General features: G+C 36.8%; 1 protein-coding gene across 13 annotated transcripts in view; it reads right to left on the bottom strand.

The window, feature by feature from the left end:
* Window positions 1-1673: 1673 nt before the first annotated feature.
* Window positions 1674-15103, bottom strand: part of ALF4 (aberrant root formation protein) — a 33797-nt gene continuing 20367 nt past the window's right edge. For 2 of the 13 annotated variants that reach the window (XM_006848752.4, XM_088854181.1), the window contains 7 exons: window positions 5900-5956; window positions 5508-5779; window positions 5268-5339; window positions 3533-3610; window positions 3234-3452; window positions 2600-2651; window positions 1674-2221 (listed from right to left, as the gene is read on the bottom strand). In XM_006848752.4, coding sequence (XP_006848815.3) covers window positions 1998-2221; window positions 2600-2651; window positions 3234-3452; window positions 3533-3610; window positions 5268-5339; window positions 5508-5779; window positions 5900-5956 — 974 coding nt within the window. In that variant the 3' untranslated portion in view covers window positions 1674-1997. Of the gene's footprint in view, window positions 2222-2599; window positions 2652-3233; window positions 3453-3532; window positions 3621-5267; window positions 5340-5507; window positions 5809-5899; window positions 5957-6646; window positions 8967-15103 lie in introns of those variants that run through there. The other 11 variants (XM_088854182.1, XR_016046149.1, XR_016046148.1 and 8 more) reach the window with 11 other exon arrangements.

Here is a 15103-nt window from a genome sequence, read left to right as displayed (position 1 = left end):
CTAACTAAGAATGAAAAGAGCATAAAAGTTCCTCCAGAAATATTAAAATATGAACATTAGAAACATCATATCGCATTTGAGAGCAATTTTGTCCCTTGGCCTGTGGTCTGCGTTCACAACTTGCCACCAAGGGAGAGATTTGTCTGGTGCCTTGGAGATGTGACACTCCATTTGTAGTGGACAAGTTTAAAATTTTCATAGTTTTTCCTTGTATAAGAAAGAGCATACCTACTTTAGTTTTATTATATCACAGTAAACATGATGAGTTTCATTTCATAAGAATATTCTGCTTTCCATGTACAGTTAGTTACTGGGGAAAAGAAGTCCTAGAAGTATAGGACATGGTCATAGGGTAGCTTAATTAAAGGATTTTCTTTTTCTTTTTCTTTTTCTTTTTCTTTTTCTTTTTCTTTTTCTTTTTTTTTTTCTTTTCTTTTTTTTTCCTTTGCATTCCTCTCTTTTTATTTGAAAGTGGTGCCATGTGTGAGCTTCAATCCTCTATTTAAATGGCACTAGCGAAAAATATAAAAAAATATTTCTAATAAAATAAAATGAACAAAATACCTTTAAAAGATTTAAAAGGTATTTTAATCATTATATTTTATCAAAAAATTGTTTTTAATATTTTTTATAGATGCGTCCCAATAAGATGATGGCACGTACCAAATTTCATATTCATATAATTTGTATACAAAATTAAAAATAAATTGTGCTTGTGTGTCTAGCTGCGTTCGAGTCCTGAATTGAGGGAAAAAGGCCCCGTTAACACAAAAGAAAAAGTTTATATAAAGATGCAACCTTATAATGTAGAACTACAAATGCACGTCAAAAATCCATCGGAAAAAATAGTTTTAATGTTGAAAAACCTTTGATTGATCATCTCGACATCGAGACGTATGACCATGAAAAATAAAAAGATTTTAAGTTTCAAAAATAGTAAATTTTACAACATATTATCTACACCGTCCATTTTCAAGATTTTCATATGTTTATGGATCTACTTGATTTTAATCATTTTTAAAATTTAAAATTTTATAATTAGATATAAAAATAGATTTTGAGATAATCCTAAGAAGATTTTACATCAAAATTACATACCATGAAAAAATTTGAAGGTGCACCTTACCTCTACAGCTACGGATGCATCCGCATGCCAACGCACCCTAACATAAATGCAAGGTCCATTACATGGAGTGAAGAAACCATAATGACAAGATGCGTAGAAATTGTAAATCGGCAAAAATGTCCTTGCCCGTTGATATTTTGTGAAATTGAATATCAGCTAGAAACACCAGATATTCTTCCTTCGTTGATTAGAACCCATGATATTTCTTTAGGATTCAAAATTCTCGAAGTAAGCAGGAGGCGCATTGAATATTAAGCCTGAAACTGAAATTGCAGATTTGTAGATCATTTATTAATTCGTGATGTTTCCTCACCTAATGAGCTCACATTCAAGCCCATGCACAAGCCCAACCCATCTAATTAATGGGCCATCTAATTAAGCATCAACACAGGGCAAGAACGTTTGAACTTCGAAGTGCCCCCCAAGACAATGTGCTATCAAACCCATTTACAAACTTAACCTTACAACCTCTCCATTTCAATCACATGCAACAATGATCTAAAGCCACACAGTTCCATAATAGAGTAAAGAATCCTGAGATAACATATGAGGCATGAAAGAAGTCACTTTGGTTTTCATTCATCTTCCAACGTAGCCTTACTGAAGGTATGACCCTTGATAGAACAGGATGACGGATCAGGATTCGTGTAGCCAAATCCGAATAGTTGGGAAAATATTCTGAGGATGATGATGATCATGATGATCTTCCAATGGATGACATACATATTTAAGGGAACATCCAAAGGATGGTGCAAGAGCCACTGCTCAATGATATACACATTTAAGGGAACATCCAAAGGATGGTGCAAGAGCCACTGCTCCCTTCTTCAACAAATTTCTATGGAATTCTAAGCCCATGAATACAACTAAATCATGCTCTAGAGTGTTTTAGGCAGTCTTCTACTAATTCAAGGCAGTGATACAGAAGAAATTCAACAGGATTTATGGAACAGCTAATGCTGATAGCAATGTCACTGCGGTCCTTCTCATTTTCAGCTAAAGTACCTGAAACTAGAGTTCGTAGAGGAAGAAGCCATTCTGTGTAAGCCTTTTGCAAATTGCTTCTTGAAATCACACCTTTGTAGTTTGCTTTCCCTGCAATACAAGAAACACAGAGCTACACCATTTAAATTTCTATACAAACTTGTTCTGAAAATATGGAGTTATGGACCAATGAAATATTGTATGTTTTACATCATCAAAAAAAGAAATATTGTGTGTTTTACATCATCAAAAGAAGAAATATTGTGTGTTCTCCAAGAAACTAAATGCAGAAATATTCAGTGACTCTAATTTTGAAAATAAAATAAAATTATAAAGCCAATTTGCAGAGTTTAAGCATGAACAAGATTACTTCAGAAATAGATTTGCAAAGCAAGTGTGCCACAAGCATGCAGAGCTTATAATCCTCTGTTTTCAAAACTCAAAACAGAAACTAGATACAGCTCCAAAACCAAGAGACCCTAACTTCACCTGATGTTTCCAACATTACAAGAAATCTGTACAAATTGAGAGCAGATGAGATCTGCATCATTAGAAACAAGAATAAATGAGCCATATGCATAAAGAAGAATACCTAGCAAAGTATACCACATACTTCTTTTTAGTAGGTACAATTTCCTACAGAGTTTCTTTTTGTGCACATGTTTTTGCTATCTGCACCCACATCAAGGAGTGGAAAAATCAAAACTAGTAAGGAGCTAGAATTTCCATCCATGCACAAGGTGCAGATAGCAAAAGCATGCTAGTGATGTCACGCACTTCTTGTTCAATTTGCATTTCCATTTAATATGCAATAAATTGAAGAAGCTCAACATAGCTGCTAGTATAAATATTCAATAAAGAAGGAAAAAGGAAGAAAACGAAAGGATATCAAAATTGACGACTTTTGCAAGGCAAAAGAAAATTGCAGATTATTACTAGTTCTGTTAGTAGACTCAATCCACCATAAAACAGTAAAATAATTATCCACAGATGCAACAAAGGAACTTGTTTTGATGCAAGTTGTTACTACTGCAAATAGGACTAATTTATTCATCCAAAGAACTCTGGCTAGAACAAAACCTTAGAACTCATATTTATAGATCAAAAACAAGATGGCAATTACCGCATCACATTGCTCGGGAAGCTCAGGGGGCCCCCCTTTTGGAGGTCTCAAGACCAACTCTACCAGCTCTAGAACATCCTGACTGCAAAAGGGTGAACATTGAACTGAGTCCTCATCACCTTTGATGCTTTCATTATTTTGTGTAGAATACTTCTCACGATTCATGGAAGTGGCTTCATCCAAAACTTCCTCTCTGACAAGATCTAATAGCAATGCGGTCTGGATAGAAAGAATTAAAAACGTTTACCATGACAAAAATGATATCCCTATAAAGCAACATCACTAACATTCAATCTTACCATTGATGGATACTCGCTGTTTGTGAAAAGAGCTTTAAACATGTCAAAACGTTGATTAGGTGGAAGCTCTCGAAGAACCTGATAGAAACTTTAACAAATGAATGGGATTTACTTTTTCATAAAGTCACTTGGACAGAGAAGAACATCAATGATACAAATCATTATCATATCTTTCACCACAATCATAAATCATGTGCATTGTCTTTCTCTTCATGTTATTGTCAATTGCTTTGAAATTGTTAAAAGAAGGGAAAATAATGTATATATCCATTCTATTTACCGTTATTAAGGGATTACCTCCAAGTTCCCGTTATTAGACTTATATCCATTTTTTATCATCCTGACAATTTTTTAAAAAAATGACGGAAATGCCCATTTTCGGTTTTTCAAAAACCAAAATTTAATAATTTTCAAATTTTGAACATCCGAATTTATATGAAAAGGCAGAATAATCCAAGATTTCGCATTTGTGTTACTGCATTAAGTTTCAAACACAAATCAATTCACTAAAATAGGATGAACCCAAAGCCGTTCCGCAAATAAAGAGGCAATTCCGAAAAAATCATTGAACCAATGCTCATACATCAGAATGTGGATTTTGAAACATAGCTTTAATCCATCTGGAAATAGAGAGGAAGTTCTGTAAAAATCCTTGAATATAAGAGGTAATTTAGCCAGAAAAAAAAAATGTAACTTCACCGCTGCTTACTGGTGTGATCTTATGTGAATCGCATCTTCACGAAAAAGTCCAAAGAATTGCTTAAAAATCACTGGAATTAATTAATTCTCAAGAAATATCCAATTTTCAAGGTCAGTGTTTGAAACTTAATGAATTAACGCAAAAGAAAATCTCAGATTATTCTGCCTTTTCATATAAATTCAGATTTTCAAAATCTGAAAATTATTAAATTTTTTTGACAAAACCAAAAATATAAAAATTTTCAGTTTTTGAAAAACCGAAAATTAGCATTTCCATCTTTTTAAAAAAATATTGTCAGGATGGTGAAAAAATAGCTATAGGTGTAATAACATAAACTTGGAGGTAATCCCGTAATAACGATAACTATAACAGATATATACATTATTTTCCCTTAAAAGAATAACACAATCGTTTTGCTACAAACAGCATGAACCACGGATTTGTGTTCTAAAAAATTCCGCATGGTGCCTAGGCGGCCAGGAGGTTCCCGGCTGCCTAGGGCCTAGGCAGCTGCTAATCTGGGTAGCCTAAGTTTTTTTTTTTTTTTTTGGAGTTCTCAAGATTCTGAGGGAAATGTGGTTTTTTTCAAGTTTTTCTTACTCTGAAAAGCCACAAAAGGCGTTTAGGTCACATAAGAACCTAACCCCCTCCCCCCCCCTCTCTCTTCCCCCCTTATTTAGAAGGAAAAGGACGAAAACCCCTTTCGCCCCTGGGCAGGCGCAGTCCCTAGCTACACGCCCAGAGCTAGGTGCCTCGGAAGCCAATGCCCAGAAGTGCCGCCTTTTCCTGGCAACATGCCTAGGCAATGCCCCCAGGCCCCCCTAGCCTGCGTAGGCACTAGGAGGGCCGCATTTTGAAACAATGCAACAGGCTATCACAACTGCCAAATAACCTTTTTATTCATACAACTTAGTGAACAAGAGTACATTTAGTTTTAAAGAAGTTCAGACAAAACCACATTATAGATAGTAGAGCACATGTGAGAAATGCATATTGAAGAACAGCAGCCATTTTAGGCAGTTCTCAAATGCTTACCCACTTTAGAGCAGTGAAAGCTTTCTTTCGTAACACTGGATCTGGAGCATAAACCATGACTATTTGAACAGCCTGAAATTTGCCTTTGCCAATTGCAATGTAAGAAAACAATTATATCTTATGATGGGTTGAAAACTCAAAGCCTAATGGCATGGAGCTCTTTGATGTATTGTAACCCCTTTTTACATACAGAAAAGGAAGGAAAAAATAATGAAATGGAAAATAAAGCTAGAAGCCCACCTGTAGCAAAGCAAAGAGACTAGTCATGCTGGAGGAAAGCTCAGCACTTTGATCATAGCATTTTTTAGGAAAATTGCCCTCCAAAATGCTAAGTATAAAGTCAATGGCATGACTTTTTAGTTTAAATGAGTAAAGCAAAGAGGAAAGCAAGTCTCTGAATATGCAAAGTGCTTTCCATCTTTCGCTTTGACAAATTTGAATTCTGTTCCTAACACTCCCAAAATCTTCACCGGCAGCTTTTGCAACTTCATCATAAATATAGCCCCATATGACTGAGCACACACAATACATTCATGGCATTCTAAACAATAGTTAGTGAATCAACACCGATTCTATAATGACCAAATTCTGAAAAAAAACTCAGAATATGTTAGCAAGGAGGCAATACAAACCTGCTAGAGAAGCTCCAAGCCTCACATGGGAAAAACACTTCATGAAATCCTCATCCTCTGCAAACTTAAAAAATAAGCATCAGGAAAGGTACATGTTGATGAGTAAATGAAGAAACTAGTGCCTGATGGACTGAACTAAGAAATTTTATTAAATTAAGGCCACAGAGAAAAGGAGAGTCGATCGAAGAAATAAGCTTATTATTCACTGTATTCCTAAATGACGGTAAATGAGACTTGCATGTACTAGAGAACTGATGTAAATTGAGTGCAAGAGCCAGTGATTCAAAAAGCGGACCGCCTAGCGCCTAAGAGGTCCAGAAGGCCGGCCAATCTGGGCGGCAGACCCTGGAACCTGCCAAGGTGGGCGCCCAGGGCCTGCGCCTCGCCTAGGCGGTACGAAACCGCCTAGACGGGCGCCTTGCCCAGAGGCGAAAATTCTTTTTGTTTTGAGTCCTTACCTTATAAGCATCTTTGAGGTGGAAGTTTGAAGATCGAGCAATCAAACTCAAAGTAAGTGCCCTAAATACCTATTTTTTAGTTTTTATACTATATATCCTTTTTCAATTCAAATGGGTATCCTTTTTGGATTCACCTGGGCCGCACAGGTTCTGGGCGCCCGCCTAGCGCTTTTTGAAACACTGGCAAGAGCAATATAAACAAAGAAAATAAGCAAACCTGTAATATGAGTGCTTGACAACATCCCAAAACAAAAATTCCTCAGTTTCAAAGTTTAAATGACATAAATACCTCTAATCATTGCTGAAAAAAGGAGTACAGCAGTTCATCAAAGGAATGATTGGTCCTTGCGCACCGATTAGCTGCAACAAGGTGATTGAAGTGACCTGGAGCTTCAAACTTCTACGTCCTCACATCCAGTCTCACAAGCCCTAGCTAGTGGGGAGCCTTGCTCTTAAGAAAAATCTTCTCCAAAACCAAAAGTCCCTCTTTCTCCCATGGAACTAGTACTTAAAACACCCAAAGAAACCTAAGAGTTCCTACAAAATCCTAGTCATTCATTCAATCTAATGTCAACCCTAAAATCTTACCCAAAGTTAAAAGATTGACAAATATCCAACATAATCCGTCACATAAAAGTAAATCTAATATAAGAAGGAAAAGGTGGGAAGTTAAATTCACCCTTTTCCTGAACCTTAAAAACGTAAAATCGGCAATAATGGAAAAAGAACATGGCTGTAAATCAAGCCAAGGGAAGAACTTTCTTCTTCCATAAAGTAAAATTCATTCTCATAACATATGCCTCCCAAAATATAATATCCAACCTTTTATAAGCCTATGAAACCCTAATTTAACTTGAGATCCCAATAAACATTAAAACTCTAAAATACCCCTAAAATAATACTAAAATTACAAAAATACCCTTGTGGACAGTAACGCATAAACAGTATGCATGAACAGTACCATGAATAGTAAATACAAAAAGTATAACAAAACCTTAGAATCCCAAAAAAAACTTAAAACTCTAAATCTAAAATCAAAATATACATCTTTTAAAATTGATTAGAAATTAAAAATAAGTATAATTTTTCCCTCCATTACTCTCCTCTAGTTGGAGAAAACTCGTCCTCGAGTTTTGAAATGTGCTAAGATGAATTCAGCATCAAAACTGCATTATTTAACCTTCTTCTTCTTTGTTAGCTCAAATACTATTTGTAGTAAAAAAAATTCCATAAGTAATGGATTCTAATATGTATATTGAAGAATTGATACAAATTTATCCAATTCAGCTATTCTTGAGCTCCCATTGAAAATCGTAGGAAACTCCAAATCTAAATTTCTGTACTTTAGAGGCTTTCTCAACATCTATTTCATAACTCTCTGAAATCAGGGCCACAATTTGGAAATTATGAGTTGACCACACTTCCATTGCACTACTCTGATTCCAATGCCCAAGATCTCCTTAATGTTCCACCTCTTTGATATCCTTAAAATCTTCATCTTTTTCTTCGTCAAAGATCGGTTCACCCACATAATCTTGATCATCATCATAGACTGGATTTCTTACAAGATCTTGTTCATCATCTACATATGTATTGAAAATTGGTGGCAAATCTCAATCTACATTTTTTTTTTTATATGACTTAACGCCAAAGTCAACCTCATTCTCCTTCAAATCATTTAGATCAACTAAATTCCATGATTTATTCTCCTGAACATGAGGCTCCCAATGCGGAGCGCATGCATAGAATGGGTCATTGAAGGCAACTTCATCATTTCACTCCAACTTTGAGTCGGACTCTTATTCGCGCCATTCTCCATAAAAACCATTACGATTGGATCTATCCACGTAGATTTCTCTTCATTTAAGGCATCTTGTTGTTTGGCCCCGCTTGCGCAGAAATAGCTCTGTAACCCTCTCCATCAAGTTGTTGATGCATAATTGGGTCAGATTGGTGTCCCTATGGTTAAGACCTCCTCGACAAGCCATCGCAATCTCATGCCGTTCTCGAACCATGCTTTGATACCACTTGATGCAGGAAGGAAAAGGTAGGAAGTTAAATCCACCCTTTTCCTGAACCTTAAACAAGTAAAATCATCAATAATGGAGAAAGAAAATAGTTGTAAATCAAGCCTAAATAAGAACTTTCTTCTTTCATAAAATAAAATTCATTCTCATAACATATGCCTCCTAAAATATGCCATCCAACATTTTATAAGCCTATGAAATCCTAGTTTAACTTGAAATCCAAGTAAACATTTAAGACTCTAAATCACTCCTAAACCAATACTAAAATTCCAAAAATACCCCTATGAACAATAACGCATGAATAGCAACGCATGAAAAGTACATGTAAACAGTACCATGAATAGTACTCGTGAATAGTAAATAAAGAAAATATAAGAAAACCTTGGAATCCCAAAAAAAACTTAAAATCCTAAAACTAAAATCAAAATATACATCCTCTAAAATTGAATAGAAATTAAAAATAAGTATAATTTTAGCCTCCTTTAAAATCCCAAAAGAGTCTCAAATAGTATCAGACATAACCCTTAAATCAATAATAAACCACCAAAAATCCCAAAAAATTCTAAACCCCACCCCCCGCACCGCCCCCCTTCCCCCCCGCCCATCTACTAAACAACTTAAAAGAAACTAAAGAATAGGAATGTTGGGCCGCCATATCGGGTTTTCAACCCAACCTTTTTTTTATTTTTTTTGCATCATACTACACCCCTTAAAAGGAACTTGCCTCCATGAGAGTCCTCCCTTTTGCAGCTTGACATTCTTGGCATCTATCTCCATGAATTTCTCTGCATTTATCCATGAGTATTTAGAATCAAGTTTCCCCACCCACTTGACAAGATATCGATAGTAAGTGCTAATTCGAGTTTTGATTTCTCTGACTTTAATCACCCTTTCAACTTTCTCTCTTGATGTACTCGGAATTTGATCTTGCAACTCGCCTTTGACGAACTCCATTTCGAGCTCCATTTTACCAAGACAACTATAAAGATCAGCCACGTTAGGTCTTGGAGAAGCTCAATTTAATAAGAAGTTTCTCCAAACTTGTGTAGTACTTTGCATAGACCTACCTTCTTGTTCTTCAAAGTGCCAGTAGGGAACCTTTCTTTTCAAAGGAACCCCATGAACCAGTCTCTGATCATATTGTAAGGACGACCCAATAAGATGTGGCACGACTCCATGGGGACCAATCACACCACATTGATTCTTCAAAGGAAGTTTCAATTGAGAAAGTTACTAGGCATTTTGAAGATACAGTTACCTCGTTCCCTTGTTGAACCAAAGAATACAATAAGGTTGTCGGTTCTTCATAGTCTTGAGTTTGAGCTTGTCTACCATCTCTTGAACCACCATATTTTCATTACTCCCACTATCAATGATTAGTTTTCAAAATTTTCCTCCAGCTGTACAGGGGGTTCTAAAAATATTTTTATGAAGTCAATCATCACTTGTTTTGACCAGCGGTGCCAACATAGATCATCAGATGACAAGCGTTTCGCCAACCATGCCGCCCTCAAGTCCTTCCACTTCAATATCAAGAGACGCGTGAACTTCTCCAGGCTGAGTTTCATCTTCCATTGTGTTCCAAGTTCTCTTCAATTGCTACATCATGGTCTTCCGCTAGATTGGCTTGACCTTCATTTCTCCTTCTTGGACACTCATTCGACCGCAGCCCAAATTCCAAACACCTAAAGCATTTGATTCCCCCTTGTAAATTGCCTTGACCTTGACCGCATCTACCATTATTAGGATCTGCATGGTTGTTAGAACATATGGGGGCTGCTACCCGCCCACCAGAAGTGACATTGCTTCCACGGCTAGATGTTGCACTATTCCCCATCTTCCTAAGAGGTTTGGTGGGTAAGTTGGGCTTCCACCTTTAAGACAAGCTGATATGCACCATTTACTTTATAGAGTCAATGCAGTCCCATCTGATCTTGTATCACCAACCATAGACCATTCACATACCGGCTGACTCTTTGGGTTCACTCTCGCCCCAAATTACTCCTTAATGTGAGTCAATGGAGTTCTTAAGTGTACTTCACAGTCTTCTCGCCAACCATAGACCATTCACATACCGGCTGACTCTTTGGGTTCACTCTCGCCCCAAATTACTCCATAATGTGAGTCAATGGAATTCTTAAGTGTACTTCACAGTCTTCTCCAGCTGACACAGATTTTGTACCTTTTGATGCAAAGTTTGCTCATAGTCCCACGGCAAAAATTGAGCCTTCAATTTGTCCTTCATCTTGTCCCATCTTCTAACCTTTCCCTTACCCCTAATTTCACGATCTTGTTCAACCAGTCTAGAAACTCTTCAGCCTCCATTTCCCCATCAAACTCTGCAATTTGAACATGAACACCATACTCTTCGTTATTTTGTAAAGCACTTACAATGCGATCTTCCCATCATTGTGCTCTCACATCCCGCCCATTAGACCCATCAGTTTCTGCCCAACTTTCATGGCTAGAGCTCTCATTTTCTCTTTGAGCAAGATGATCCAAATTATTCGTTACCCCCCAAACTCGACCAAAGCCTCTCTCACTTCCATTTTCATGATCATTGCCCATCACAGCCATAACCAACTGGGTAAGTTGCTGGATCTGTTCTTGCATCCCTTGTAACATCTCAACAGTCACGGCATTCACCGCATTCCTACCCCTTGGGCCACGATTCTCACATGCACCCTTCGCAGCCATCAATCAGATGTATAAAGTGCTCAAAGAGGAAAAGGAAAAGCGAAGCGCCACAAGAACGAACTTGCTCTATGTAAATCGAGTGCAAGAGCAATATAAGCAAAGAAAATATGCAAACCAGTAGTGCTCAACAACAGCTGAAAACAAAGAATCCCTCAGATTCCAAGTTTAAATGACATAAATACCTCTAATCATTGCTTTCACTTTGTTTTCTGTTAGCCCGAAAAGCATGTTTTCTAGAAGACATTGGAAGGAGAATATGAACCTAGTGGAAATTTTTCAGCTTCAAAATAGATTATAGATTTGGTTGTTTTTCTACTTTTTATCAATGAATCTAAGTATTTCATTTATAATATATGGACATATACATATACAAAATTCTGGACAAAAGAAGGATAAGTATGTGATTTTCGGATGACCAAAAAGGTTTAATCGTTTTAAGAATCACAAAGGATGTTAAGTCCTGTTGATAGAAACCTTGAATTTTCTGCAGTTTGAGCTGGGATGGTGTTATTCATCTCCTTTGAAATGATTGTGATGTAGACATGGCACAAACCTCGTGAGAAATTTTTCAACTTACATTTTGATGTCATAAAACAGCAGATAATGCAATTTATCACCCTTGATAAAAATCTGGTTTTTGCTACTTGAACTGATGTTGATCTCGACTTCCTAACTTGAAAACTGATTTTAGTTTTACTTGTTTCAATTACTTTGTTCAATTGTGAATTTAAACATTGCAGATTCTGCCTGCCCTAATACCATATAGAAATCAACAAGTCCTAAAGAACAACTAACAATTTTGGAGTGAAAATTAATTTAACATTTATAATGTTGAGGAGACAACTGAAATTTGAAAGCCAGGGACATATAGTTTACAGGTAAAGAGGTAATTACATATATTGTTGAGGATATGCAGTGTATTATTGTTCGAGTTATGGTATTTCAAGGCCTTGAACCCAACATGTTCATAGCTCTTGATTACAGTGGGAGTGAACTAGAGCGATATCGTCGATGTAACTCTAGACTAGAGTCTTGACGCATTGGGACCAAGAGTCACATAACCCCAAGTGTCATGAGGCCGGTTGTGTGTATGTATGTGTGTGTGTGTGTGTATGTGTGTGAGGCACCACGAGAGTTGAGGGTTACCTCTAGTCAAGGTCGGATTAATTGATGCCATGTTGGCTAAGATTGGTTGTGATAGAATTATGGTGATATGCGTTCAAGTATTTGGTGTAATTATTGCTTTGTATGAGAAAACTAAGGCTTTGAGAAGACATAAGCCTAAATCCCTGACCTCGAACCTTCTCATGGCATGTGCATATATAGTCTCAAATGGGAAGTCACTCTTCCATGTTGATCCATCTGAAAGAGAAATGCACATGTGCCAAGAGAGGACCCTCGCAACCACAAGAGTGCATGTCCTTAAGGGTGCACCTATAATCCACTACAACCTGAGGGTCCCAAGCCACAAATTGGATTGACTTTGATAAACCAAGCATGAGCTCCTACCAGATACTTGGGGTCATAGGTTTGTTGGGTCATTCTGAGAAGGTCACTTTGGATTCCAAGTCAAGCTGAGTGGAGTATTCGGATGCCACTTCATCTCTTAGGATCCTAATTTCCCTCATTGATAATTATATTATTATCATAATCATTATCATCATCCAAGCCTTATCCCAATTATTTGGGGTTAGCTACATGAATCAGGTTCATCCATTCTTCTCTATCAAGGGTCATACCCTCAGTAAGACCAAAAGTCCCATAACTTTTCTCATTACTTCTATTTATAGCCTTTTAGGCCTTCCCCTTTCTCTTTTAGAGCCTTCCACTTAAACCAAATCACACCTCCTAACCAATGTTGTATTAGGTCTACGCTACACATGGCTAGCCCACCTAAGTCTACTCCATCTTACAGCCTGTTGAAACGACACCTAAGTTTCCTCACATGTATTCCTTCTGAATTCTATCCTTTTCTTGTCTTGTCACTCATCCATCTCAACATCCTTATCTCATCTACACTCATCCTATGGACATATTATTTCTTGACCGCCCCAATGTTCTATCTCATAAAGAATGAATATGATGCCAAATGGTGTGAATATGATGGAAAATGCTTTGGAGGATTTTTGGGGATTTTTAAAAAATTTCTGGATTTTTTTGAGTTTATAATCCACACAAGACATCCAAATGGCTAATGGGTGCCACGTGGGAAGGGGTCCACGCCAAGCCTTCATAAAGATGACGTGGGGACCATCATGGTTGACCCTTTTGTCTTTTGTTTATTTGTCATAAAGTGCTTCATAGTGTAATTTCAAGTGAATTTTTGAGAAATTGAAGAATACATTTGAGCACATGTTTATTGCGTGGGATTGTTGATTATATGCACATAGGGAGATCTCCCAAGGGTATAGGGTTGGATATTATAACTGAAACCTTAAGTCCATATGGAATTATGCATATAACTGCCTATCCTATGTGACATAATTTAACTGGATACCCGTGCACACCAAAGTCACATGAAATTGGAGGAAAACTTCAAATTCAAATTGCTTCTAGAAGGCTTGCCTAATTGCTTGAGGAATAACCTATACCTATATATTCTCATTTTAATTGAGTGAGTTAACATGGGCAATTATGGAAGCAAATCGAATTTGGTATGAATTTGAGTTCAAGATTAATGATGGGAAATTTGCAATGATTTTAAGGTTTATTAGGAGGATAATGGTGTTAAATCTCATCTATTAATCAAGATGGAATGATGAGTGATGAGTGGCTAGGATCGAGCCCTCTCTCATACCATGGATAACTTGTTCAATTGCCAAAATTAACTCATCTAGAAGCATCTACTACTCAAGCTTATAAAAAGACATCTTGCTCACTCATGTGTAGAATTCTCTCTCATAAGTGCCAAGTCACCATTTGACTCTCTCTCTCTAAGTGAAACACCACCCATTTTGGCTCTCTCTCTACACCACATTAAGTTTTTAAGTGAGAAAGAAAAGAAGAAGAGAATGGTAAACCCCCTTATGATTTTCCTTGTTCTCCCTCTTCATTTGTGAGAACATTCTTGTGTGAGAAATAAAGGAGAAAAGTGTGAGAATTAAGTGAGAGAAAGTAAGTTTGAAGCTGCATTAAAGCTCCATCTTAAGCTTGGAGGTGATATCCTAGTTCCTTAGTTATTCATTTTGGGGGAATTATTCACCAAAGTTGGCGGTAATTCTCCATTTATAGCAAGGTATCATAACACCTCGCCTCCTTGTTTCACGAGTACTTGAGTTCAAATTCATCATAGGGTACGAGCCATTGATTCCTAGTTGTTTGAGCTCATTTTGGAGAGATTTTGATTGAGAATTTTTTAAATCTTGTGATGATTTCTCTAATATTTTTTAACCAAATCAGTCAATTAAATCACCCCCTCGATAATTTAATTTGGCAAAAATTTAATGGGAAACTATGCCAAATTTTTCCCATGACCATACTACTAAATTCTTCACCAAATTGATAGTCATTTGAGCAGCTTTTCTCATATGGTTTTTCCCACATTATGGATCCAAATTCTTGAGCCTCTGTTATGTTGTTTTCTACCACAAGATGTAGTTTAAATGATAATTGTTTCCCATTGAGATGATGTGAAATTGGCCTAGATCTTGGTGGCATCCGAGTAGTCATTCCATGATATGTAGCTAAGACCTTGGCCGTAAACTAGCAGAATAGCTCGCTTATTTGGCTTCCCATGATCAAATCTAATGTGCACTTGTAAGTGTTTGTTTTGGTCGAGAAGGACACAGCATTTGAGGTGTTTGATGTAATTTCAATGTGATGTATAATTTGGCAATGGAATTGTGTAGCGTTGTATTTTGTAGCACTTGAGTATTTGTCATGTATATTTACAATCTCCTTTCAAGTATTTTGCGTTTGGACTTTGTCAAGGGACCTATAGAGTTGTAATTTTTCTTTTAAGTGTATGAGAAGCCAAGTTTGGTGGTTGGAAATTGTATATAATTGTCATATTTGATATAAGG

The sequence above is a fragment of the Amborella trichopoda genome, chromosome 12, assembly GCF_054954075.1.
Source record: "Amborella trichopoda isolate Santa Cruz 75 chromosome 12, AtrichopodaSantaCruz75HAP2 v2.0, whole genome shotgun sequence".
NCBI classification, from domain to species: Eukaryota; Viridiplantae; Streptophyta; class Magnoliopsida; order Amborellales; family Amborellaceae; genus Amborella; species Amborella trichopoda.
Note: the sequence above shows the minus strand (reverse complement) of the source record. Positions and strands in the feature narration are given on the sequence as shown.